Source organism: Mobula birostris, chromosome 6, assembly GCF_030028105.1.
Source record: "Mobula birostris isolate sMobBir1 chromosome 6, sMobBir1.hap1, whole genome shotgun sequence".
In the NCBI taxonomy this organism is placed as follows: Eukaryota; Metazoa; Chordata; class Chondrichthyes; order Myliobatiformes; family Myliobatidae; genus Mobula; species Mobula birostris.
In genome coordinates, this window is record NC_092375.1 from 92093712 (window position 1) to 92121357 (window position 27646).

General features: G+C 44.2%; 1 protein-coding gene across 3 annotated transcripts in view; it reads left to right on the forward strand.

The window, feature by feature from the left end:
* The window catches only part of vwa8 (von Willebrand factor A domain containing 8), a 481708-nt gene that overhangs the window by 397417 nt on the left and 56645 nt on the right, over positions 1–27646 (forward strand). The window contains exon 40 of one of the 3 annotated variants that reach the window (XM_072260838.1): positions 25810–25870. The exons of the other annotated variants lie outside the window; for them this stretch is intronic. Coding sequence (XP_072116939.1) covers positions 25810–25861 — 52 coding nt within the window. The 3' untranslated portion in view covers positions 25862–25870. The remainder of the gene's footprint in view (positions 1–25809; positions 25871–27646) is intronic. 3 annotated transcript variants of the gene reach the window in all.

Below are 27646 nucleotides of genomic sequence, written 5' to 3' on the forward strand. Positions count from 1 at the left end.
CAGAAGGATTTGAGTGCATGCACATTCTGGGGGTTGCACCAGGCATATCGACCATGAAGCATACTCCTCCCCCTTTACTCTTCCCAGAGAGGGTTTTCGATCTGTCTGCCTGGAACAGGGAGAACCCAGAGGGCTCGATGGCATGATCTGGTATCTCCTCCATCAGCCAGGTCTTCATGAAGCAGAAGACGTTTCATTCCTTTGTTTCCCGCTGATAGGAGATTGTCAGTTCACAAAGCTTGTTGTCCAGGGACTGAACGTTAGCCAGGAGTAAGCTAGGGAGCGGTGGCCCATTTGCATGCCATCTCAGGCTCACCAGGATTCTGGCCCTTCTCTCTCACCTCCGGCACTTCTTCCGAGGTAATGGCGGTGTAAGAGATGAGTCTCCCATGGATCGCGCAAGCAGGGGTTCCCAGTGTAGGAAAGGCAGCACATAGTGGGTCAATGCCATCTTTCCGATGTTCAGAAGGGTCAGAAGTATCTGATGTGACTATCAGCTACTTGAACAGAAAATGCTAAGAAAATCATAGAAATTCGTAGTATACTGTAGATTTGGAACGGAGCTTGCAAAACGGCCGCCGTATGCGGTGCCATCTTGAAGGAGTATCACCTGTACAAAAAGAACCCAATATCCTTCCAGGCAGGTTTGCTGGAGCTGTTGTGGAGGGTTTAAACTAAGTTGTCAGGAGGATGAGAACTAGAGTGAAAGATGAGAGATGGAGCCGTTAGTGTAACAGTAATAGCGTGTAGATAGACTGTGAGGAAAAGTGGGCAGTGAATAGGGCATAATTGCAGTCAGTTGAATGGGTTGAAATGTGAAATGTATCAAGAACAATGGTGATAAAATTAGAGCATGGATCAGTACATGGAACCCCCAACGTTGTGGCAATTATGGAGACTGGGCTGACACAAGGGCAGGAATGGCTGCTCAGTGTTCCAGGGTTTAGATGTTCCATAAGTGACAGGGGAAGACATAAAAAAGATGGGATAGTAGCATCACACACAACACCCACAAAATGCTGGAAGAACTCAACTGGCAAGGCAGCATCTATGGAAAAAAGTACAATCAGCGTTTCAGGCCAAGACCCTTCAGCAGGACTGGAGGAAAGAAAGACGAGAAATCAGAATAACAAGGTGGGGGAGGGGAGGAAGAAACACAAGGTGATAGATGAAACCTGAGAGGAGAGAGGGGTGTAGTAAAGAGCTGGGAAGCTGATTGGTGAAAGCGATACATGGCTAGAGAAGGGCGAATCTGATACAAGAGGACAGAAGGCCATGGATGAAAGAAAAGGGGGAGGAGTGCCAGAGGGAGGTGATAGGCAGGTAAGAGAGAGAAATGGGAATGGGGAATGGTGAAGGAGGGGCATTACCCAAAGTTTGAGAACTTGATGTTCATGCCACCAGGTTGGAGGCTATCCAGACAGAATATAAGGTGTTGCTCCTCCAACTTGAGTGAGTTAGAGGCGCATAACAATAGAGGAGGCCATGGACTGACGTGTCAGAACGGGAATGGGAAGTGGAATTAAAATGGGTGGTCACTGGGAGATCCTGCTTTTTCTGGCGGATGGAGCGTAGATGCTCAGCGAAACAGTCTCCCAATCTACAGTGAGTCTCACTGATATACAAGAGGCCACACCAGGAGCACCAGACACAGTATATGGCCTCAAAGACTCACAGGTGAAGTGTCACCTCACCTGAAAGGACTGTTTAGGGCCCTGAGTAGTCGTATAGTAGTTAGGGAGGAGGTATTGGGGCAGGTGCAGCAATTGTTCCGCTTGCAAGGATAAGTGCTAGGAAGGAGATCACTGGGGAGGGACAAATGGATAAGGGAGTTGTATAAGGAGCGATCAGAAAGTGGGGGGCTGGAGGGGGAAGGGAGATGGTGGTGGGATCCCATTGGAGATTGAGGAAGTTACGGAGAATTGCTGGACACGGAGGCTGGTAAGGTGGTGGGTGAGGACAAGAGGAGCCCTATCCATGGTGGGGTGGTGAGAGGATGGGGTGAGGGCAGATGTGAACAAAATGGAAGAGATGCAGCTGAGGGCGGCGTTGATGGTGGAGGAAGGGAAACCCTTTTCTTTGAAGGAGGAGATCTCCTTAGTTTTGGAATTAAAAGCCTCATTCTGAGAGCAGCTGCAGCAGAGATGGAGGAATTGAGAGAAGGGGCTAGCATTTTTATATGTAACAGGGTGGGAACAGGTATAGTCCAGGTAGCTGTAAGAGTCAATGTGCTTGTAACAGACATCAGTAAATGAGCTGCCTCCAGAGATCAACATTTCTTGTCCTCACCTACCATCCCACCAGCCTTTCGTCCTCTTCTGTCAGATTCCCTCTTCTCCAGCCCTGTATCTTTTTCACCAATCAACTTCACAGCTCTTCACTTCACTCCCCCGCCCTCTTGGTTTTACCCATCACCTTGTGTTTCTTCCTCCCCTCTCCCCACCTTTTTACTCTGACTCCTCATCTAGCATTTTGTGTGTGTAGCTTGGATTTCTAACATCTGCAGATATTCTTGTCTTGGAGTACTGTGTTCAGTTCTGGTTGCCTCATGATGGTAAGGATGTGGAAGCTTTGGAAAAGGTGCAAAGGAAATTTATCAAGATGCCTGGCCTGGTCTGCTGCGTTCACCAGCAACTTTGATGTGTGTTGTTTATCAAGTTGCCGTTTGGATCAGAGAACATGTTTATGGGGATTGGTTGAGCAAGCTAGGGTTTTTCTCTTTGGAGCAAAGGCGGATGAAACGTGACTTGATAGCGGTGTAGTATAAGATGATAATAGACGTTGATAGAGTGGACAGCTAGTATCTTTTTCCCAGGGCGGAAATGGCTAATATGAGAGGGCATAATTTTAAGGTGATTGGAGGAAAGTATGGGTGGATGCTGGTGGCAGGAGTTTAACACAGAGAGTGGTAGGTATGTAGAATGCACTGCGAAAGTGGGTGGTCAGAGACATTTAAGGGACTGTTAAATAGACACATGGATGAAAGAAAAATCGAGGGCTATGTGGGAGAGAAGCATTAGATCAACCTTTTTTGTGCCATGGACCAATACCATTAAGCAAGGCGTCTGTGGACTCCAGGTTGGGAACCCCTGCTTTAGATAGACCTTGGAGCAGGTTAAGATGTCAACAGATCGACCTGGGCTGAAGGGCCTGTACTGTGCTGTATTGTTTTATGTTCTATATTTTTCCTTTTAAAAATTGGAGCTCTTTTCAGAGCAGAGAAGTTAGACAGTAACTTGATCAGGCTATTGAAAACTGTAAGAGGTTTTGGTACAGCAAGGAAAGAGAAGTTGTTCCACTTGCTGAGGGGTTCAGTAATGAGAGGGCATAGGAAACCTGGGAGGAAAGAAGAATTTCCTTCATGAGCAGGAAGGAGTACAGGGCACAGATTCAGAGGAGAAGGGAATCGGATCTGTACTTGTAAGGAAATATCTATGGGACAGCAGGAAAGAGCAGGAGTGTAGAACAGTTTGGATGGTTGTTTCAAAAACTGGCACAGGCAGACTGGCCAAATGGGACCCCCCCCCCCCCCCCGCCTTTGCCGCTCGTATTATAAGCTTGACCATGCATCAATGTGATTTAATCATCTGACTTTTACATATGTCTGCTTTTAAATTGCTAATCCATTGATAATGCTGAGACTCAATACCCTCCCTGCACTTCTCCAACTTGCATGTGCAAGCTAGAAATTCTCTGCAGTATACAGACATGTCCGACATAAAAAGCATTCTTCCTTCTTATTTCCAGTTCTCTTCCTTTTATCACCCCAGTATATCTATCCCAGCAGGAAAGTAAAATTCTGAAGATGCTGTGAGTCTGAAATAAAAGTACAGGAAGCTAATTAATACACAGCAGGCAGGACCTTGGAAAGAGAAACAAATATAACATTCTAAGTAAATGACCTCTGATTGAAACTGTCAAAGCCTTTTAAACAGGGAGCTAATATAATAAGATATGAAATAGAATGACAAATCAGCTCTTTATTGTTGCAAACAGTTCTGAGTGAATGTTTTCCAAATGCACTTCTACACAAATAATTCTTGTTAGGAATGGCCAGTTTGCAAAGTACAAACAAAAAGTTCTTTGTGGTTTCCCAAAATTCATCCAATTTCTTGCCAACATCAACACATCACATCTTTCACAGTTGTCTGTCAATTCTTCAGCTTCAAAAATGGAAACACTCACAGGGCCAATGAATGAGGCAAGCTTAACTTTAAAAACACTGATTCATTTTGAAGCATGACAAATTGACAGCTCATAACCAAGGGCATTGAACATCGGTGTGGGGAATGACCGGACTTCCTTTAGTAGCAAAATGGAGTCTGTGCTACATCTCAAAGCAGTCACTGTTAGGTTTTCCTAATCTGTTGGTCATTCATCTGAATCAATACTTTCAGCCGCAGTATAATTCTCACTTTATTATTTTCAAGCCTCTAACAAGTGTGCAACTTTGGCAAAGCAGTGATCTGAGAGAGATTGCTGAATGGTGGACTACATCTACTCTAGTCTGTATATTAGACCACAGTTTCAGCAAACTAATAGGATCATTGTTCTTCAGTTATATTTACTTCCTTTCCTGGGCTATGCGAGTATCTAAGCCAAGTGTGCCCTGATCTACTGAGTTCCTGCAGCATTCTGTGTGTTGCCAAGTATAAGTATACCCTTTTGTCCCACAAGATATCCAGTGTCCCACTGAAATGGTCCTCTCTAGGACTAAAATGTTTTCATTATATTAACTGCTCAATTAAATTCATTGTGCCCTTCAACATCTTATATACCCTCAATGAAATTCTTCACTCTCCCAGGGACACAGTGAGTGCATTCCTTTACCTTCCGGGCACACACTGAGCATATCACTTCAGACTCACAGTGAACCCTTTCAAACACTTTTCTTTGAAACCATTAATAAAATGACATTTTTATCTTGCTTTCAATAGAATGAAGAAGTCTCTCCCTGTTTCCAATACTTAGGAGAAGCCTCAGCATTAAGATAGAACATAGATGAGAGAACAGTACAACACAGGAGCAGGCTCTTCAGCCCAACGTGTCTGTGTAAATCCTGAAACCAAATGAAATATCCCATCCATCAGCGTGCAGTCAATATTCCTGCATTCCCGGCTTGTTCTTACATCTCTGTTATGCTTGCTAAACATTGCAATCACATCTGCTTTCACCACCTTCCCTGGTACTGTGTTCCAGGCATCTGCCTCTCATTGTCTAAAAGACTTGCCCCATAAATCTCCTCTAAACATTCTCCTTCTCACCTTAAAGCTAAAGTATTTGATGTTTTCACTCTGGGGAAAAGAACCTTACCTGTGCCTCTCATCATTTTATTTACCTATATCTTCTACCTCAGCCTCTGATGCCTCAGGGAAAATAATCCAAGTTTGTCCAACTTCTCCTTACAGCTGATACTCTCTAATACAGGCAACATCTTGGTGAACCTCTTCTGTATCCTCAACAAAGTCTCATCCTTCTTCTGATGCAGAAACCAGAAATGCACACAATACATTAAATACTGTAGCACTAAGGTTTTATACAGTTGCAACATGACTTACCAACTTTTATAATCAATGCCCAAGCCAATGAAGGCAAGTATGCTGTATGCTTCACCATGCTGTCCACTTGTGTTGCCACTCTCAGTGAGCTATGGACTTGTACTCCAAGGTGTGCTCCTAAAGGTCCCACCACTTACTGTATACTTTCCTCTTACAATTGATCTCCTAAAGTGCAACACTGCACACTTGTCCAGTTGAACTCCATCTGCTGTTTCTCTGCCTGTTTTTCCAGGGTTTCTTTATCCTGTTGAATCCTTTCACAACCTTTCTCATTATTCTCAACTTCACTGTTTTTTGTGTCATCTGCAAACATACTAATCAGACCACCTACATATTCATCCACGTCATTTATTGGTGTTGGAGTTGGTTTATTATTGCCAATATATTAAGGTACAGTGAAAAACTTTGTTTTACAGACTGTTCACAGAAATCAAGTCAGTACACAGTGCATTGAGGTAGAACAAGGTTAAACAATAACAATGCAGAATGATGTGTTAAAGATACAGAGAAATTGTGGTGCAGGTAAACAATAAAGTGTAAGATCATAACGAGTTAGATAGTGAGATCGAGTTCATAAGACCAAAAGACATAACAGCAGAATTAAGCCATTCAGCCCATTGAGTCCACCCCACCATTTCATCATGACTGATTTGAGATCCCATTCAACCCCATACATCTGCCCGCTCAACATATCCATTGATGCCCCAACCAATCAAGAATCTTATCAACTTCTGCTTTGAATATATCCATGGACTTGGCCTCCACCACAGTCCGTGGCAGAGCATTCTGCAGATTCATCACTCTTTGGCTAAAAGAAAGCCTCCTTACTTCTGTTCTAAAAGGTCGCCCCTCAATTTTCAGGCGCTGCCCTCTAGTTCTAGGTACACCCACCATAGGAAACATCCTCTCCACATCCATCTTATCTAGTCCTTTCAACGTTCGGTAGGTTTCAATGAGATCCCCATGCATTCTTCTAAATTCCAGTGAGTACAGGCCCAAAGCTGCCAAACGCTCCTCATATGTTAACCCCTTCATTCCCAGAATCACCCTCGTGAACCTCCTGTGGGCTTTCCAATGACAACACCTCCTTTCTGAGATATGGGGCCCAAAACTTTTGACAAAACTCCAAGTGCAGCCTGACTAGTGTCTTCTAAAACTTCAGCATTATCTCCTTGTTTTTAATTTCTATTCACCTTGAAATAAATGCCAACATTGCATTTGTCTTCTTTATCACCGACTCAACCTGTGGATTAACCTTCTGGGAGTCTTGCACGAGGACTCCAAAGTCCCTTTGCACCTCTGATGTTTGAATTTTCTCCCCATTTAGATAATAGTCTGCACGGTTGTTCTTTTTACCAAGATGCATTATCATACATTTTCCCAACATGTATTCCATCTGCCACTTTTTTGCCCATTCTTCCAATTTGTCTAAGTCCTGCTGCAATCACATTGCTTCCTCAGCACTACCTACCCCTCCACCTATCTTTGTATAATCTGCAAACTTTGCCACAAAGCCATCAATTCCGCTATCTAAATCATTGACAAACAACGTGAGAAGTACCAGTCCTGTTATTGACCAGAGGAATACCACCAGTCACTGGCAGCCAACCAGAAAAGGCCCCCTTTATTCCCACTCAGTGCCTCCCGCCCATCAGCCATTCCTCTATCCATGTCAGTATATTTCCTGTAACGCCATAGGATTTTATCTTGTTAAGCAGCTTCATGTGTGGCACCTTATCAAATGTCTTCTGAAAATCTAAATAAATGACATCTACTGTCTCTCCTTTGTCCACCCTGCTTGTTACTTCCTCAAAGAACCCCAACAGATTTATCAGGCAAAATTCCCCTTTGCAGAAACCATGCTGACTTTAACTTATTTTATCATTAGTCTCCAAGTACCCCAAAACCTCATCCTTAATAGACTCAAACACTTTCCCAACCACTGAGGTTATGCTAACTGGCCTGTAATTTCCTCTTTTGTCTTCCTCCCTTCTTAAAGAGTGGAGTGACACTTGCAATTTTCCAGTCCTCCAGGACCATGCTAGAATCAAGTCCTTCTTGAAAGATCATGACCGATGCATCTGTTATCTCTTCAGCAACCTCTTTCAGGACTCAGGACTCTGGGATGTAGTCCACCTGGTCCAGGTGACTTATCCTTTGAGTTTGCTTAGCATATTTTCCTTTGTAATAGCAATGGCACTCATTCCTGCTCCCTGACACTCACAGACCTCTGGCATACAGCTAGGGTCTTCCACAGCAAAGACTGAAGCAGAGTACTTATTAAGTTCATCTGCCATTTCATTGACCCCCATTACTACATTGCCAGCACTATTTTCCAATGGTCCAGTGTCAACTCTCACCTCCCTTTTATTTCTTATATAAATGAAAAAACCTTTGGTATCCTGCTTTATATTATCTGTTAGTTTGCCCTCATATTTCATCTTTTCCCTTCTTTTGGCTTTTTTAGTTGCCTTTTGTTGGATTTTAAAAGCTTCCCAATGATCCAACTTCCCACTTACTTTTGCTACCTTCTATGTCTTTTCCTTGGCTTTTATGCAGTCCTTAGCTTCCCTTGTCACCCATGGTTCCCTAGCCCTACCATTTGAGAACTTCATTTTCTGTGGGACATATCTATTCTGTGCCTTGTGAACTATTCCCAGAAACTTCAACCACCTCTGTTCTGCCATCATCCCCGCCAGTATCCCCCTCCAATCGACCTGGGCAGGATCCTTTCTCATGCCTCTGTAATTCCCTTTATTCCATTGCGATATTAATACATGTGAGTTATGCCTCTCCCTCTCAAATTGCAGTATGAATTCAATCATATTATAATCACTGCCTCCTGAGGGTTCCTTTACATTAAAATGACTAATAAAATCTTGGTTATTACACAGGACCCAATCTAAGGTCGCCTTTCCCCTAGTAGGCTCAAGCACAAGCTGCCCTAGGAAGCCAGCATTCAACAAATTCTCTCTCTTGCAATCCAACACCAAACTGATTTTCCCAATCCCCTTGCATATTGAAGTCCCCCATTACAATTGTGACATTACCCTTATTACATGCCATTTCCAGCTCCCTTTGCAATCTTAACCCCACATCTTGGCTACTATTTGGGGGCCTATATATGATTCCCATAATTTTTTTTTACCCTTACTGTTTAACTCCACCCACAAAGATTCAACATTCTCTGACCCTAAATCACCTCTTTCTAAAGATGTAATTCCAACTCTTACCAGCAGAGCCGCACCACTGCCTATGCCTTCCGCCTGTCCTTTCAGTACAAAATTTATTCTTTGATGTTAAGCTCCCAACTAGAGTCTTCTTTCAGCCACAACTCAGTGATGCCCACAACATCATGCCAACCAATCTCTAGTTACGTGATTTAAATACAGTACCTTCAGTCCTGCATTCTTCGCCCTTTTGTATTTGCCTCTGTGGTAGAAATTAACTCTTTGCTCTGTCTGCATTTGTACCCAAATATTGGCTTGTCCTTTCTTACATTCATATCACATCATCTACTTGTAAATCTGCTGGGTCATCCTCAGCTCTGTCATACTGGTTCCCACCCCCACCCCCCTCCATTTTAGTTTAAACCACTCCCAACAGCCCTACCAAACCTGGCCGCAAGGATATTGGTCCCCCTTGGATTCAAGTGCAACCCCTCCCTTTTGTATAGGTCACACCTGCCCCAATGATCCAGGAATCTGAATCCCTGCCCCCCGCTCCAATTCTTCAGTCACACATTTATCTGGCACCTGATTCTTTTCCTATCCTCACTGTCGCGTCGTACAGGCAGAAATCCCAAGATTACTACCCTTGAGGTCCTGCTTCTCATCCTCCTTCATAAGTCCCTGTATTCAGTTTTCAGGACCTCCTCCGTTTTTCTACGTATGTCGTTGGTACAAATATGTACCATGACTTCTGGTTGCTCACTCTCCCACTTCAGGATATTGTGGATGTGTCCAGAAACATCTTGAACCCTGGCACCTGGGAGGCAAGTACCATCCGTGTTTCCTTTTTGCATCTACGGAATCACCTGTTTGTCCCCCTAACTACAGAGTCCCCTATTACTACTGTCATCCTCTTCAGTTTCCTGTCCTTCTGAGCCACGGGGCCAGACTCAGTGCTAGAGACACAGCCACTGTTACTTCCCCCAAGTATGTCTTCCTCCCAACTGTACTCAAAATGGAGTACTTATTGTTGAGGGGGACAGCCACAGGGGTGTTCTCCACTATCTGACGTTCTCCCTTCCCTCTCTTCACAGTTGCCCATTTTTCTGTCTCTGGGGGCCGTGGGGTGACTACCTTCCTGTAAACTCCTGTCTATCACCGCTTCACCTTCACTAACAAGCGCAAGGTTATCAAGCTGCAGCTCCAGTTCTCTAACACGGTCTCCAAGGAGCTGCATCTCGATGCACCTGGTGCCGATGTGGCCATCGGGGAGGCTGGTATTCTGGAAATCCCACATCTGACACCCAGAACAGAACACTGGCTCTGCAGACATACACTCTATTCTCTCAAGAGTTAATTCAGAACAAAGAAATAAGACATGAACTTACCTACTTACTTTACCTCCGCCTGTTCTCACCAAAGCCTTACTACTCTGACGCAGACCACTCCGACGACGACCACTCCTACGATGTCCGCTCTGCTAGAGAGTATCTCTCTTTTCAAAGGTTTCAAAGGTACATTTAAAGTCAGAGAAATGTATACAATATACATCCTGAAATGCTTTTTCTTCGCAACCATCCACGAAAACAGAGGAGTGCCCCAAGAATGAATGACAGTTAAATGTGAGAACCCCAAAGTCCCCCCCAGCTCCTCTCCCTCCCACGCATTAGCAGCAGCAAGCAAAGATCCCCCTTCCCCCTACCGGCAAAAAAAAGTATTGGCACCTGCCACCGAGCACTCAAGCGTGAGCAAGGCAACAGCAAAGACTTGCAGTACTCCAAAGACCACATTGTTCACCCGGCATTCGACATACCACAGACTCTCTCTCTCTCCCTAATGAGGTAGAAAGAGTGTCTCCGTTTCACAATGAGAGGGGAAACATAACAAACAACTTGCTGGTTTACAACATTAAAAGTCTATTGCGTCGCTTTATCCGAGCTCTGTGCCCAAAGATCTGGGGTCTCTGGGCTTACAGCCTTAGATCTTCCATCTCCCACAACAGACCAGTCTTCTGCTCAGACACCGATGCTGATTCCCCCCCCTCCCCATCTCCACAAAAACGCAGTCTTCCAAAGGCAAGCAGAACTCTTAGGCCAACCCTTGGCGTGCCAAAGAACGGCCAGTTGTGAAAACCCGAGAGCAGGTCCCATTCCCGCAAAGAACCATGGTCAGTGTGTAACTCCAGGTCAGGGTCTTCAAAAGAACCCTGAACCTTTTATAGAGACTGGGTTTTTAAAACTCTTTACTGGACCTGTGCAAAAACCCTTCTGGTGCATCTGCGTAGTATTTCAAACGAAGATTCCCCCTAAAAGACTTCCTGCTTTTTAAAGCTCTTCACCAGACCTGCGCAGGAATGCTTCTGTTGTGTTTGCTCAGTATTCCATTCAATGAGTCCAACAGGAGTCCCAGCACAAATCCTTCTGAAACCTTACTGGTTGCGGACCCCCAGCACTACCCTTTATCTCGCTGGGCCAAGCCAATTTTAAACAGGATCTACCAAGTCTCCATGGATCCCATGTGCCTTAATCTGTCACAAAGGATATTTTCAATTACCTTACTAAAGTTTCTGGAGACAACATCCACTGCTCTACCCTCATTAATCATCTTCATCGCCTCCTCAAAAAACTCAATCAAGTTCATAAATTAAACGAGGTGTGCCCTTTTTAATCCATTTCAATGTATATTTGTCCAATCCAACCTTGCTGACAATCCCAAATATGGCCATGGTTTTCCAAATGCTGTCCCTAAGATGGACTAGAGGAAAGAAATGAAAGAGGTGAGAAATGGGTAGAATGGTGCAAGATGAATAATCAGGTCATTATGAATACCCACTTTAAAAACCATCCAAGACGCTTGTGGACCTGGAAAAGTCCAGATGATAACAATAGAAATCAAATTGACTTCATTACTATAAACCAAAGATTTAGAAACTCAGTGACTCAATGCAAAACATATCCAGGTGCAGACTGTAATAGTGACCATAACCCAGTAGTATGTCATGTAAAAGTAAAACTTAAAAAACTAAAGAAGCAAAACCCTGAACAATCCTTTGACTACTTGCAATTAATTAAAGAAGAAAACTTAAGACAAAAATTTGCAATTGAAGTAAGGAATAGATTTCAAAGTCTAGAAATAGAATCTGTTGAAGATGATAGCAATCATGTAGAAATTAAATTTAACTCTCTAAAGGATGCCTTGGTAGAATCAGCAAAGTCAGTGATTCCCAAAATAGGAAAAAAAGCACTCTTTGTCTTCCGTGGGCAAGCCAATTCTGGATCCACAAAGCAAGGTCTCCATGGATCCCATGCCTCCTTACTTTCTCAATAAGCCTAGCATAGGGTACCTTATCAAATGTCTGGTTGAAATCCATATACACTACATCTACTGCTCTACCTTCATCAAAGTATTTAGTCACATCCTCAAAAAATTTAGTCAGCCTCGTAAGGTACGACCTGCCTTTGACAAAGCCATGCTGACTATGCTTAATCATATTATACCTCTCCAAATGTTCATGAGGTTTAGGAAGCATGACTCACTGAAACCTACATGAGGTTTAGGAAGCAAGGATCAGATAGGTCTATCGAGGAATATAGGGTATAAAGAAAGGAGCTTAAGAAGGGGCTGAGGAGAGCAAGAAGGGAGCATGAGAAGGCCTTGGCGAGTAGGGTAAAGGAAAACCCCAAGGCATTCTTCAATTATGTGAAGAACAAAAAGATGACAGGAGTGAAGATAGGATGGATTAGAGATAAAGGTGGGAAGATGTGCATAGAGGCTGTGGAAGTGAGCGAGGTCCTCAATGAATAATTCTCTTCAGTATTCACCATGAGAGGGAACGTGATGACGGTGAGGACAATATGAGTGAGGTTGAAGTTCTGGAGTGTGTTGATATTAAGGGAGAGAAGGTGTTGGAGTTGTTAAAATACATTAGGACGGATAAGTCCCCGGGGCCTGACGGAATATTCCCCAGGCTGCTCCATGAGGCAAGGGAAGAGATTGCTAAACCTCTGGCTAGGATCTTTATGTCCTCGTTGTCCATGGGAATGGTACTGGAGGATTGGAGGGAGGCGAATGTAGTCCCCTTGTTCAAAAAAGGTAGTAGGGATAATCCGGGTAATTATAGACCAGTGAGCCTTACGTCTGTGGTGGGAAAGCTGTTGGAAAAGATTCTTGGAGATAGGATCTATGAGCATTTAGAGAATCATGGTCTGATCAGGGACAGTCAGCATGGCTTTGTGAAGGGCAGATCATGTCTAACAAGCCTGATAGAGTTCTTTGAGGAGGTGACCAGGCACATAGATGAGAGTAGTACAGTGGATGTGATCTACATGGATTTTAGTAAGGCATTTGACAACGTTCCACATCGTAGGCTTATTCAGAAAGTCAGAAGGCATGGGATTCGGGGAAGTTTGGCCAGGTGGATTCAGAATTGGCTTGCCTGCAGAAGGCAGAGGGTCATGGTGGAGGGAGTACATTCCGATTGGAGGGTTGTGACCAGTGGTGTCCCATAAGGATCAGTTCTGGGACCTCTACTTTTTGTGATTTTTATTAACGACCTGGATGTGGGGGTAGAAGGGTGGGTTGGCAAGTTTGCAGACGACACAAAGGTTGGTGGTGTTGTGGATAGTGTAGAGGATTGTCGAAGGTTGCAGAGGGACATTGATAGGATGCAGAAGTGGGCTGAGAAGTGGCGGATGGAGTTCAACCCAGAGAAGTGTGAGGTGGTACACTTTGGAAGGACAAACTCCAAGGTAGAGCACAAAGTAAATGGCAGGATACTTGGAAGTGTGGAGGAGCAGAAGGATCTGGGGGTACATGTCCACAGATCCCTGAAAGTTGCCTCACAGGTAGATAGGGTAGTTAAGCAAGCTTATGGAGTGTTAGCTTTCATAAGTCGAGGGCTAGAGCTTAAGAGTCACGATGTAATGATGCAGCTCTATAAAACACTGGTTGGGCCACACTTGGAGTACTGTGTCCAGTTCTGGTTGCCTCACTATAGGAAGGATGTGGAAGCATTGGAAAGGGTACAGAGGAGATTTACCAGGATGCTGCCTGGTTTGGAGAGCATGGATTATGTTCAGAGATTAAGGGAGCTAGGACTTTACTCTTTGGAGAGAAGGAGGATGAGAGGAGACATGATAGAGGTATACAAGATATTAAGAGGAATAGAGCCTCTTAGTGCCTCCAGTGCCTCTTCCCCAGGGTACCACTGCTCAATACAAGAGGACGTGGCTTTAAGGTAAGGGGTGGGAAGTTCAAGGGGGATATTAGAGGAAGGTTTTTTACTCAGAGAGTGGTTGGTGTGTGGAATGCACTGCCTGAGTCAGTGGTGGAGGCAGATACACTAGTGAAATTTAAGAGACTATAGACAGGTATATGGAGGAATTTAAGGTGAGGGGTTATATGGGAGACAGGGTTTAAGGGCCGATATAACATTGTGGGCTGAAGGGCCTGTACTGTGCTGTACTGTTCTATGTTCTCTGAATTGATCCACTTGACCCGAAACAGGAGTGTGTGGGCCATGGCAGTCAAAGCTCAAACTGGGCACAGCACCTGATGATGATGATGATCCCTAAGATCTGTATCCCTACCACTGATGTAGGGTTCACCAGCCTACAATTTGATGGATTATACTTACTGCCTTCTTAAACTAATACTGTCTTGGGATTTATGTACTCCTCACCATCCTCTTGAAATGTCATATTACTTCTCTTCGCCAATGCTACTCCAGTTCTAAATGTTTCCACTCTTGATTTTATGGTGAGCTGGGTTGTTCAAAAAGTATTGATTACTAGAACAACAATAACCTTATTGAAAGTAGCGCTGGATGTTGTCTATGTGGATTTTAGTAAGATGTTTGACAAGCTCCCTCAGGAGGCTCATTCAGAAGATTAAGATGCATGGGATCAATGATGAATTGGCTGTTTGGATCATGAACTAGCTTGACAATAGAAAACAGAGGGTAGTGATTGAAAGGACTTTTCTAGCTGAAGGTCTGTGATTAGCGGTGATCTGCAGGCATCTGCTGTTTGTGATGTATGTAAATAACCTGGATGAAAATGTAGATGGGTGGGTTGAGAAGTTTGCAGACGAAACAAAGATTGATGGTGTTGTGGATAGTGTAGATCAGTGGTCCCCAATCTCTGGTCCGTGGCCTGGAGGTTGGGGACCACTGGTGTAGATGACTGCCAAAGAATACAATGGGATACAGATCAGTTGCAGATATTGGTGGAGGAATAATAGATAAGTTTAACCCTGACAGATGTGAAGTGTTGCACCTTGGTCAGGCAAATATCAAGAGACAGTACACTGTTAAGGGGGCAAGACCCTTAACAGTGTTGATGAGCAGAGGGATCTTGGGGTCCGAGTTCATAGATCCCTGATAGTGGCTACACAGATTGTTAGGGTGGTTAAGAAGGCACTTGGTTGTTTGATTTTATTAGTAATGACTAAGTTCAAAAGTCAGGAAGTTATGTTGCAGTTTTATAAAACTCTAGTTAGGCTGCATCTAGAGAATTGCCTACAATTCTGGTCACTGCATTTCAGGAAGGATATCTAGGCTCGGGAAAGAGTGCAGAAGAAGCTTACGAGGATGCCGCCTGGATTCAAGAGCATGAACCATAATGAGGGGTTGCACAAGCTTGGATTGTTTTCTCTGGAGCGTTGGAAGCTGAGGGTAGATCCAATGTTGAGGTTTATAAGATTTTGAAAGGCACAGATACAGTAGACAGACAGTTCTTTTTCCCAGGATTGAAATGTATAATACCAGAGGGCTTACGTTTAAGCTGACAGGGAGTAATTTGAAAGGAAGTATGAGGGACAAGTTTTTTACACAGAGTGGTGTTTCCTGGAATGCACTCACTGGGCTGGTGGTAGAGACAGATACATTAGGGATTTTTAAGAGACATTTAGATAGACATATGAGTATAAGGAAAATGGAAGAATAAGGACATTTTGTAGGCAGAAGAGATTAGTTTAGTTCTCCATTTGATTACTAATTTAGGAGGTTTGGCACACCATTGTGGGCCAAAAAACCTGATCCTGTGCTAAGTTAACACACAAGAGAACTCAGAATGAAATGGGTGTTTGCTTGTTCCAGCTATGTAGATGCAGGGGAAAGATCAGTTTCAATTTAATTTCCAAATACAAGAATATGGCTGCAATTTTTAATATTAGAAACATAGAAACACAGAAAATAGGTGCAGGAGTAGGCCATTCGGCCCTTCGAGCCTGCACCGCCATTTATTATGATCATGGCTGATCATCCAACTCAGAACCCTGCCCCAGCCTTCCCTCCATACCCCCTGATCCCGGTAGCCACAAGGGCCATATCTAACTCCCTCTTAAATATAGCCAATGTACTGGCCTCAACTGCTTCCAGTGGCAGAGAATTCCACAGATTCACCACTCTCTGAGTGAAGAAGTTTTTCCTAATCTCGGTCCTAAAAGGCTTCCCCTTTATCCTCAAACTGTGACCCCTTGTTCTGGACTTCCCCAACATCGGGAACAATCTTCCTGCATCTAGCCTGTCCAATCCCTTTAGGATTTTATACGTTTCAATCAGATCCCCCCTCAATCTTCTAAATTCCAACGAGTACAAGCCCAGTTCATCCAGTCTTTCTTCATATGAAAGTCCTGCCATCCCAGGAATCAATCTGGTGAACCTTCTTTGTACTCCCTCTATGGCAAGGATGTCTTTCCTCAGATTAGGGGACCAAAACTGCACACAATACTCCAGGTGTGGTCTCACCAAGGCCTTGTACAACTGCAGTAGTACCTCCCTGCTCCTATACTCGAATCCTCTCGCTATAAATGCCAGCATACCATTCGCCTTTTTCACCGCCTGCTGTACCTGCATGCCCACTTTCAATGACTGGTGTATAATGACACCCAGGTCTCGTTGCACCTCCCCTTTTCCTAATCGGCCACCATTCAGATAATAATCTGTTTTCCTATTTTTGCCACCAAAGTGGATAACTTCACATTTATCCACATTAAATTGCATCTGCCATGAATTTGCCCACTCACCCAACCTATCCAAGTCACTCTGCATCCTCTTAGCATCCTCCTCACAGCTAACACTGCCACCCAGCTTCATGTCATCCGCAAACTTGGAGATGCTGCATTTAATTCCCTCATCCAAGTCATTAATATATATTGTAAACAACTGGGGTCCCAGCACTGAGCCTTATGGTACCCCACTAGTCACCGCCTGCCATTCTGAAAAGGTCCCGTTTATTCCTACTCTTTGCTTCCTGTCTGCTAACCAATTCTCCATCCACATCAATACCTTACCCCCAATACCATGTGCTTTAAGTTTGCACACTAGTCTCCTGTGTGGGACCTTGTCAAAAGGTATATTATTGGTACTAAGATAAAGTGAAAAGCTTGTCTTGCACGCGAAGTGGAACAGTGCGTGGAGGTGGAACAAAGTAAAACAACAACAATGCAGGATAATGTGTAAAAGCTACAGAGAAAGTGCACTGCAGTTAAACTATAAGGTGCAAGGTCATAATGAGGTAGATTTTGAGGTCATGAATTGTACAAGAGGCCTGTTCATAAAGGCATCCGTTAGTCTTGTGAGACCATGGATCTGCGCCTGGAAAGTTTTCACTGTCCAGGGCACAGGCCTGGGCAAGGTTGTATGGAAGATCAGCAGTTGCCCATGCTGCAAGTCTCCCCTCTCCATGACACCAATGTTGTCCAAGGGAAGGGTATTAGGACCCATACAGCTTGGTACCAGTCGTCGTGATTAGTGCCTTGCTCAAGGACACAACATGTTTCCTCGGCTGGGGCTTGAACTCACAACCTTCAGGTCGCTAGTCCAATGCCTTAACCACTTGGCCACATGCCTACAGGCCTGTTCAAGAGTCTGATAATAGTGGGATAGAAGTTGTCCTTGAAGCTAGTGTCAGAATATTTATTTACCTATGTGCACAAACATTTATAATTCTAACTTCAGGCCAACAACAGCATCAAGAGGTCACAGCAGTATAAAAGACCGTAGATGGCTGAGGTCAGTAGTGAGGACAGCTGTGAAGATAACAATGCCACAAGACCTTTCCTTTGTAAACTTTGATTTCAATTTAATAGTTAAGTATAATAGTTTCTCAACTGCACTGTAAACATCCTCTAAGCACAGTCCTGTAAGCTCCTTCCAATCCTGTCTGTAAGCTTCTTTTTCCATAATTTTATCATAACTTTATTGAAGATAGAACATTACAGCACAGTACAAGGCCTTCAGCCCACAATGTTGTTCCAAAATTTAACCTACTCTAAGATCAACCTAACCCCTGCCTCCTACATAGCCTCCATTTTTCTATCATCCATGTGCCTATCTAAGAGTTTCTGAAATGCCCCTAAAGTACCTGCCACCCCTGACAGGGTGTTCCCACACTGACCTCTCATATCTCCCCTACACATTCCTCCAATCACCTTAAAATTATGCCCCTCGTATTAGCCATTTCCATCCTGGGGAAAAATCTCTGGCTGTTCACTCGATTTTTGCCTCTTATTCTGTATACATCATTCAAGTCGTCTCTTGTTCTCCTTCGCTCCAGAAAGAAAATCTCTGGCTCACTCAACCTTTCCTCATTAGAGACGCCCTCTAATCCAAGACAGTAGACCCTTAGTTGTTGGTATGTTTCGTATCCTTCTGTTACTCTTATCTCGTGTGTCTCTGGCACCTTTCTGGAAAAGTCTCACTACAGCGGCCTCACTCATTCAGCTTGAGTACACACTGCCCCAGTCACCCCAGCCTATTTCATCTGTAGAAGGCAAAGGTGTCTTCTGTGGTCTCGCTTGACTACACTGTCTTTAACTCTTTCCCCACTACAACTTCCACAGAGGCAACCATAATTAAATACAATACTCCAAATATGGACTAACCAGGCTTTATTAGAGCTGCAACATTACCTCACAGCACTTGAACTCAATCCCCAACTAATGAAGGCCTACACATCATATGCCCTTAACAACCCTATCAACTTTCTCAGCAACTTTGAGGGATCTATAGATGTGGACCCCAAGATCCCTCTGGTAAGCATCCTGCCATTAACTCTGAATTCTGCCTTCAATTTTAACCTTCCAAAGTGGATCAGTTTACCCTTTTCCTAGTTGAACTCTTTCATCCACTTCTCAGTCCACCTCTGCATTCCTGTTGTAACCTATAGAAACATAGAAAACCTTCAGCACAATACAGGCCCTTCAGCCCACAGTGCTATGCCAAACATGTATTTACTTTAGAAATTACCTAGGGTTACCCATAGTCTTCTATTTTTCTAAGCTCCTTGTACCTATCGAAGGGCCTCTTAAAAGACCCTATTGTATCCGCCTCCACCACTGTCGCTGGCAGCCCATTCCACGCACTCACCACTCTCTGCGTAAAAAAACTTACTCCTGACATCTCCTCGGTACCTACTTCCAAGTACCTTAAAACTATGCCCTCTCGTGTTAGCCAATTCAGCCCTGGGAAAAAGCCTCTGACTATCCACACGATCAATGCCTCTCATCATCTTATAACCTCTATCAGGTCACCTCTCATCCTCCACCACTCCAAGGACAAAAGGCCAAGTTCACTCAAACAATTCTCATAAAACATGCTCCCCAATCCAGGCAACATCCTTGTAAATCTCCTCTGCACCCTTTCTATAGTTTTCACATCCTTCCTGTAGTGAGGTGACCAGAACTCATAGTCATAGTCATAGTCATACTTTATTGATCCTGGGGGAAATTGGTTTTCATTACAGTTGCACCATAAATAATAAATAATAATAGAACCATAAATAGTTAAATAGTAATATGTAAATTATGCCAGTAAATTATGAAATAAGTCCAGGACCAGCCTATTGGCTCAGGGTGTCTGACCCTCCAAGGGAGGAGTTGTAAAGTTTGATGGCCACAGGCAGGAATGACTTCCAATGACACTCTGTGCTGCATCTCGGTGGAATGAGTCTCTGGCTGAATGCACTCCTGTGCCCACCCAGTACATCATGTAGTAGATGGGAGACATTGACCAAGATGGCATGCAACTTAGACAGCATCCTCTTTTCAGACACCACCATGAGAGAGTCCAGTTCCATCTGCACAACATCACTGGCCTTACAAATGAGTTTGTTGATTCTTTTGGTGTCTGCTACCCTCAGCCTGCTGTCCCAGCACACAACAGCAAACATGATAGCACTGGCCACCACAGACTCATAGAACATCCTCAGCATCGTCCAGCAGATGTTAAAGGACCTCAGTCTCCTCAGGAAATAAAGACGGCTCTGACCCTTCTTGTAGACAGCCTCAGTGTTCTTCGTATCCCCAGGTATTTGTAATCCTCCACCATGTCCACACTGACCCCCTGGATGGAAACAGGGGTCACCGGTACCTTAGCTCTCCTCAGATCTACCACCAGATCCTTAGTCTTTTTCACATTAAGCTGCAGATAATTCTGCTCACACCATGTGACAAAGTTTCCTACTGGAGCCCTGTACTGAGCCTCATCTCCCTTGCTGATGCATCCAACTGTGGCAGAGTCATCCGAAAACTTCTGAAGATGACAAGACTCTGTGCAGTAGTTGAAGTCCGAGGTGTAAATGGTGAAGAGAAAGGGAGACAAGACAGTCCCCTGTGGGGTCCTAGTGCTACTGATCACTCTGTCAGACACACAGTGTTGCAAGCACACGTACTGTGGTCTGCCAGTCAGGTAATCAACTGAGCACAGTACTCCAGATGGGGTCTGACCAGGGTCCTATATAGCTGTAACATTACCTCTCGGCTCTTGAACTCAATCCCACTGTTGATGAAGGACAATGCACTGTACGCCTTCTTAACCACAGAGTCAAACTGCGCAGCAGCTTTGAGTGTCCTATAGACTCGGACCCCAAGATCCCTCTGATCCTCCACACTGCCAAGAGTCTTACCAATAATACTATATTCTGCCATCAGAGTAGGGGTCCCAGAACAGGTCCCTGAGGCACACCACTGGTCACCAATCCCCATGTTGAATATGACCCATTTACAACCACTCTTTGCCTTCTGTGGACAATACAATTCTGGATCCACAAAGCAAGGTCTCCATGGATCCCATGTTTCCTTATTTTCTCAATAAGCCTTGCATGGGGTACCTTATCAAATATCTTGCTGAAATCCATATACACTACATCTACTGCTCTACCTTCATCAACATATTTAGTCACATCCTCAAATAATTCAATTAAGCTCGTAAGATACGACCTGCCTTTGATAAAGCCATGCTGACTATTCTTAATCATATTATGCCTCTCCAAATGTTCATAAATCCTGCCTCTCGGGGTTTTTTCCATCAAGTTACGAACCACTGAAGTAAGACTCACTGGTCTATAATTTCCTGGGCTACCTCTACTCCTTTTCTTGAATAAGGGAATAACTTGCAATCCTCAGGAACCTCTCCCGTCCCCATTAATGATGCAGAGATTATTACCAGAGGCTCAGCAATCTCCTTCCTCGCCTCCCACAGTTGACTGGGGTACATCTCATCTGGTCCCGGTGACTTATCCAACTTGATGCTTTCCAAAAGCTCCAGCACATCCTCTTTCTTAATCTCTATATGCTCAAGCTTTTCAATCCGCTGCAAGTCATCCCTACAATAGCCATGATCCTTTTCTGTAGTGAATACTGAAGCAAAGTAAGTACCTCTGCTATCTCCTCCAGTTCCACACACACTTTTCCACTGTGACACTTGATTGGTCCTATTCTCTCACGTCTTATCCTCTTGCTCTTCACATACTTATAAAATCCCTTGGGGTTTTCCTTAATCCTGCTTGCCAAGGCCTTCTCATAACTCCTTCTGGCTCTCCTACTTTCATTCTTAAGCTCCTTCCTGCTGGCCTTATAGTTTTCTAGAACTCTATCATTACCTAGTTTTTTGAACCTTTCATAAGCTTTTCTTTTCCTCTTGATTAGATTTTCAACAGCCTTTGTACACCATGGTTCCTGTATCCTACCATCCTTTCCGTTTCATTGGAACAAACCTATGCAGAACACCATGCTAATATCCCCTGAACATTTGCCACATTTCTGCTGTACGTTTCCTTGAGAACATCTGTTCCTAATTTATGCTTCCAAGTTCCTGCCTGATTGGTTCATATTTCACCTTACTCCAATTAAATGCTTCCCTAACTTAATCTCTTACTATCTCTTCTTTCAGTTTCATCTTCCTTCAGTTAGTCCTGATGAAGGGTCTCGGCCCGAAACGTTGACTGTACCTCTTCCTGTAGATGCTACCTGGCTTGCTGTGTTTACCAGCAATTTTTATGTGTGTTGTTTGAAATTGGGCCAAGTGGTTAAGGCATTGGACTAGCGATCTGAAGGTCGTGAGTTCAATCCCCAGCTGAGGCAGCGTGTTGTGTCCTTGAGCAAGGCACTTAACCACACAGTGCTCTGCGACGACACTGGTGCCAAGCTGTATCAGCCCTTGCCCTTCCCTTGGACAACATCAGTGTCATGGAGAGGGGAGACTTGCAGCATGGGCAACTGTGAAGACTTTCCAGGTGCAGATCCATGGTCTTGCAAGATTAACGGATGCCTTAATATGTTTGAAATTCCAGCATCTGCAGATTTCCTTGTGTTTGTGTTTTTAGCTTCCCTAACTTGTCTATTCCTATCCCTCTCCAATGCAATGGTAAAGGAGGTAGAATTGTAATCACTGTCTCCAAAATGTTCTCCCACTGGAAAGACCTGACACCTGACCAGGTTCATTTCCCAATTCCAGATCAAGTACAGCCTCTCCTCTTGTAGGTTTATCTACATATTGTGTCAGGAAACCTTTCTGAACACACCAACAAACTCCACCCCATCTAAACCCCTCACTCTAGGGAGGGAGATGCCAATCAATACTTGGGAAATTAAAATCTCCCACCATGACAACCCTGTTATTATTCTTTTCTTTTTAAATCTTTTTATTAAATTAGTACACAAAAAGTAAACCATGTAGACACTAATACACTGTTGCAATATAAATTTGCAAGAGATATTAATACACAAAAAAAAGTTAGTACACACAGTGCAGTTTAGATATAAAATAACAAGGTAATATAATAGTATACTAATTTTCCATACATATCAGTAAAGAGAAGAAAAAACCCAAAAAAAAATTACCATGCAACTAATCTAAAAAGCAAAGCAAAGCAATGGGCTAACTAGGTATCAAGTAGACTTAAACAACTTAAAACAATCACGTCCTCAAACCCGACCTCCATTAAAAACAGTTTTAAAAAAATCAAGAAGGGAATGTAAATATGGGCAAAGAGAAAAAAAATTACATTAAATGAAAATGTTGAATAAAAGGTCTCCAGGTCTGTTCAAATTTAACTGAGGTATCATAAAGATTACTTCTGATTTTCTCCAAATTTAAACATAGTATTGTCTGAGAAAACCAAAAGAACGTAGTTGGGGCATTAATCTCCTTCCAATGTTGTAAAATACATCTTTTCGCCATTAAAGTAAGAAATGCAATCATTCTACGGGCTGAAGGGGAAAGATTACTGGAAATTTTAGGTAATCCAAAGATAGCAGTAATAGGATGGGGAGAAATATCTATATTCAATACCTTTGAAATAATATTAAAAATGTCTTTCCAAAAGGTTTCCAAAGTAGGACAGGACCAAAACGTATGAGTTAAGGAGGCTATCTCCTCATGACATCAGTCACAAAGAGGGTTAATATGAGAATAAAAATGAGCTAATTTATCTTTAGACATATGTGCTCTATGAACAACTTTAAATTGAATTAGGGAATGTTTGGAACAGATAGAGGAAGTATTGACTAGTTGTAAAATATGCGCCCAGTCATCCGCCGAGATAATAAAGCCCAATTCCTTTTCCCAATCTGACCTAATCTTATCGAATGGAGCTTTCCTAAGTTTCATGATAGTATTATAAATAATAGCCGTTACACCTTTCTGACATGGGTTAAGGTTAATTATAGTATCTAAAATATATGTAGGAGGTAACGTCGGAAAGGAAGAGAGTATAGTACTTAAGAAATTTCTAACTTGGAGATGTCTAAAAAAATGTATTCTTGGTAAGTTATATTTGTTAGATAATTGTTCAGAAGACATAAGGGAGCCATCTAAAAATAAATCCAAAAACCGTGATATACCATTAGTTTTCCAAATTTGAAAGGCACGGTCCGTGGAAGAGGGGGACAACCCTGTTATTATTACACCTTTCCAGAATCTGTCTCTATCTGCTCCTCGATGACCTGTTACTATTGGGTGGTCTATAAAAAACACCCAGTAGAGTTACTGACCCCTTCCTGTTTCTAACTTCCACCCACAGAGACTCAGTAGACAATCCCTCCATGACTTCCTCCTTTTCTGCAACTGTGACATTATCTCTGATCAGCAGTGCCATGCCCCCACCTCTTTTACCTCCCTCCCTGTCCTTTCTGAAACATCTAAAGCCTGGCACACTTAAGTAACCATTCCTGCCTCTAAGCCATCCTAGTTTCCATAATGGCCACAACATGATAGCTCCAAGTACTGATCCATGCTCTAAGCTCAACCACTTTGTTCATGGTGCTTCTTGCATTAAAATAGACACATCTCAAACCATCAGTCTGAGCGTATACCTTCTCTATCACCTGCCTATCCTCCCTCTCACACTGTCTCCAAACTTTCTCTATTTGTGAGCCAACTCTTCATCTCTTCAGTTCGGTTCCCAAACTTCTTTACTATCCTCAACTCCATCAAACTTCATGTCATCTGCAAACTTACTAACCCACTTCCTCAGCCAAGTTGTTTATTAAAAAAATAACAAAGAGCAGGGGTCTCAGGCAGATCCCTCTGGAACATCACTAGTCACTGACCTCCAAGCAGAATATGCTCTATCTACAATCACCCTCTGTATTCTATGGGCAAGCCAATTCTGTGTCCACAAAGGCAAATTACACTGGATCCCAAGCCTCCTAGCATTCTAAATGAGCCTACCATAGGGAACCTTATCAAACACTTTACTAAAATCCATAAACACAGTATGCACTGCTCATATCCTCAAATAATTCAGTCCGACTTGTGAGGCATGACTGCCCCTCACAAAGCCATGTTGACTATCCTTAATCGAGTTCAGGTGCAATCCGTCCTTTTTGTACAGGTCATTCCTTTTCCAGAAGAGATCCACAAATCTGAACCCTGTCCCTGCACCAATTCTTCAGCCACACATTCATCTGCCAAATCACTCTATTCTTTGCCTCGCTGGCACGTGGCACAGGCAGCAATCCAGTGATTACCATCCTTGAGGTCCTATTTTTCAGCTTCCTACCTAGCTCCTTATATTCTATCTTCAGGACCTCATCCTTTTTTTTAATCTATGTCATTAGTACCTATATGTCTCAGAACGTCTGTTGCTCACCCTCCCCCTTTAGAATGCTATGGAAAGTCCCTGACCCTGGCACCTGGGAGGCAAATACCATCCAGGATGTCCACAGAATCTCCCATTTATAGCTCCCCTGATTATTGAATCCCCTATCATCACTACACTCCTCTTCTTCCTCCTTCCCTTCAGAGCCACAGAGCCAGGCTTAGTACCAGAGACCCGGTCACTGTGGCTTTCCTCTGTTAAGCCCCCACCCCCATGAACAGTATAAAAAATGGTATACCTGTTGTTGAAAGGAATGGCCACAGGGGTACTGTGCACTGACTGCCTATTCTCTCTCCCTCTTCTGACAGTCACCCAGTTGTCTGCCTCCTTCAACTTCAGGGTGATTGCCTCCCTGCAGCTCCTAACTATCACCTCCTCATTCTCCCGTATCAGTCATGGGTCATTCAGCTGCAACTCCAGTTTCCTAACACAGTTTGTAAGGAGCTGCCGCTGGATGCACTTCATGCAGATATATTTATCAGGGACACTAGAGGTCTCCCAGAATTCCCACATCTGACATGAAAACACACCACTGACCTTGGAAGCATTGTCCCTACTCTAATAGGCACTAAAAGAGAAAGAAAAAAAACTTACCAGAAACAGCCTTCACCACTCCTCACTGAAGCCTCAAGATCTCCACTCTTTATTTCATCCTCCGTCGAATTCACGCCTGCAATTACCATTTTTTTGTCATGTTAGGCGAAGATCGCAAGATCCTACATCTACGGACTCCAGAGGCTGCTGGCCATGAAACTAGCAGGCATGAACTTCAGATTGCCTCTGCCATTGATCTCGCCGGCTCCAACTCCTCAGGGCATATTCAAAACCCGGACTCCAGCAACGACCATGGAGACATTCAAAGTGATTGCACAACCACCAACTGCAACTCCAGCCTTGAACTCCAGGCCGGGTCTTTACATGCTGCTGTTGTGACTCCCGTCTCCCCTTCCCCCACCACCACTCTGCAACCCCGTCTTCCTCAGATCCCATCGTCAGCTCCTGGGCCCTCAGAGGCTCCATCTTCCTCTCACCCCAACCCTCTCCTCTCCATTGACACCCCCAGCCTCCCCCCTCCCCCTCAATCCCAGCTCTCATCCGTGCTGGGTCTTTACCATCCACTCCGACCTTCAACTGTCGGAGGCAGAACGCTCTGTCCTCAGTAAGGGGCTCACCTTTGTCCCCCTTCACCCACACCTCAGCGAGTTCCGCATTTGCCATGATGCGGAACTCTTCTTCCGCCACCTCCATCTCCGAGCCTACTTCTTCGGCAAGGACTCTTCCACCCCCACCGATGACCCCTTCTCCCGTCTTCAACCCTCCTCTTCTTCATGGACACCCCTCTCTGGTCTTCTGCCTGCTCTGGATCTCTTTATCGCTAACTGCTGATGGGACATCAACCATCTTGACTTCACCACACCTTGTTCCCATTCCAACCTCACTCCTTCGGAACGCTCTGCTCTCCACTCCCTCCGCACTAATCCTAACCTTATTATTAAACCCGCCGATAAGTGGGGTGCTGTTGTAGTCTGGCGTATTGACCTCTACCTTGCTGAGGCACAGCGACAACTCGCGGATACCTCCTCTTATTTACCCCTCGATCGTGACCCCACTAAGGAGCACCAGGCCATTGTCTCCCACACCATCACTGACTTTATCCGCTCAGGGCATCTCCCATCCACTGCTACCAACCTTATAGTTCCCACACCTCGCACTTCCCGTTTCTACCTCCTACCCAAGATCCACAAACCTGCCTGTCCTGGCCGACCTATTGTCTCAGCTTGCTCCTGCCCCACCGAACTCGTTTCTGCATACCTTGACACGGTTTTATCCCCCCTTGTTCAATCCCTTCTTACCTATGTTCGTGACACTTCTCACGCTCTTAAACTTTTCGATGATTTTAAGTTCCCTGGCCCCCACCGCTTTATTTTCACCATGGATATCCAGTCCCTATATACTTCCATCCCCCATCAGGAAGGTCTCAAAGCTCTACGCTTCTTTTTGGATTCCAGACCTAATCAGTTCCCCTCTACCACCACTCTGCTCCATCTAGCGGAATTAGTTCTTACTCTTAATAATTTCTCCTTTGGCTCCTCCCACTTCCTCCAATCTAAAGGTGTAGCTATGGGCACCCGTATGGGCCCTAGCTATGCCTGCCTTTTTGTTGGCTTTGTGGAACAATCTATGTTCCGTGCCTGTTCTGGTATCTGTCCTCCACTTTTCCTTCGCTACATCGACGACTGCATTGGCGCTGCTTCCTGCACGCATGCAGAACTCGTTGACTTTATTAACTTTGCCTTCAACTTTCATCCTGCCCTCAAGTTTACCTGGTCCATTTCTGACACCTCCCTCCCCTTTCTAGATCTTTCTGTCTCTCTCTGGAGACAGCTTATCCACTGATGTCTACTATAAGCCTACTGACTCTCACAGCTATCTGGACTATTCCTCTTCTCACCCTGTCTCCTGCAAAAACGCCATCCCCTTCTCGCAATTCCTCCGTCTCCGCCGCATCTGCTCTCAGGATGAGACTTTTCATTCT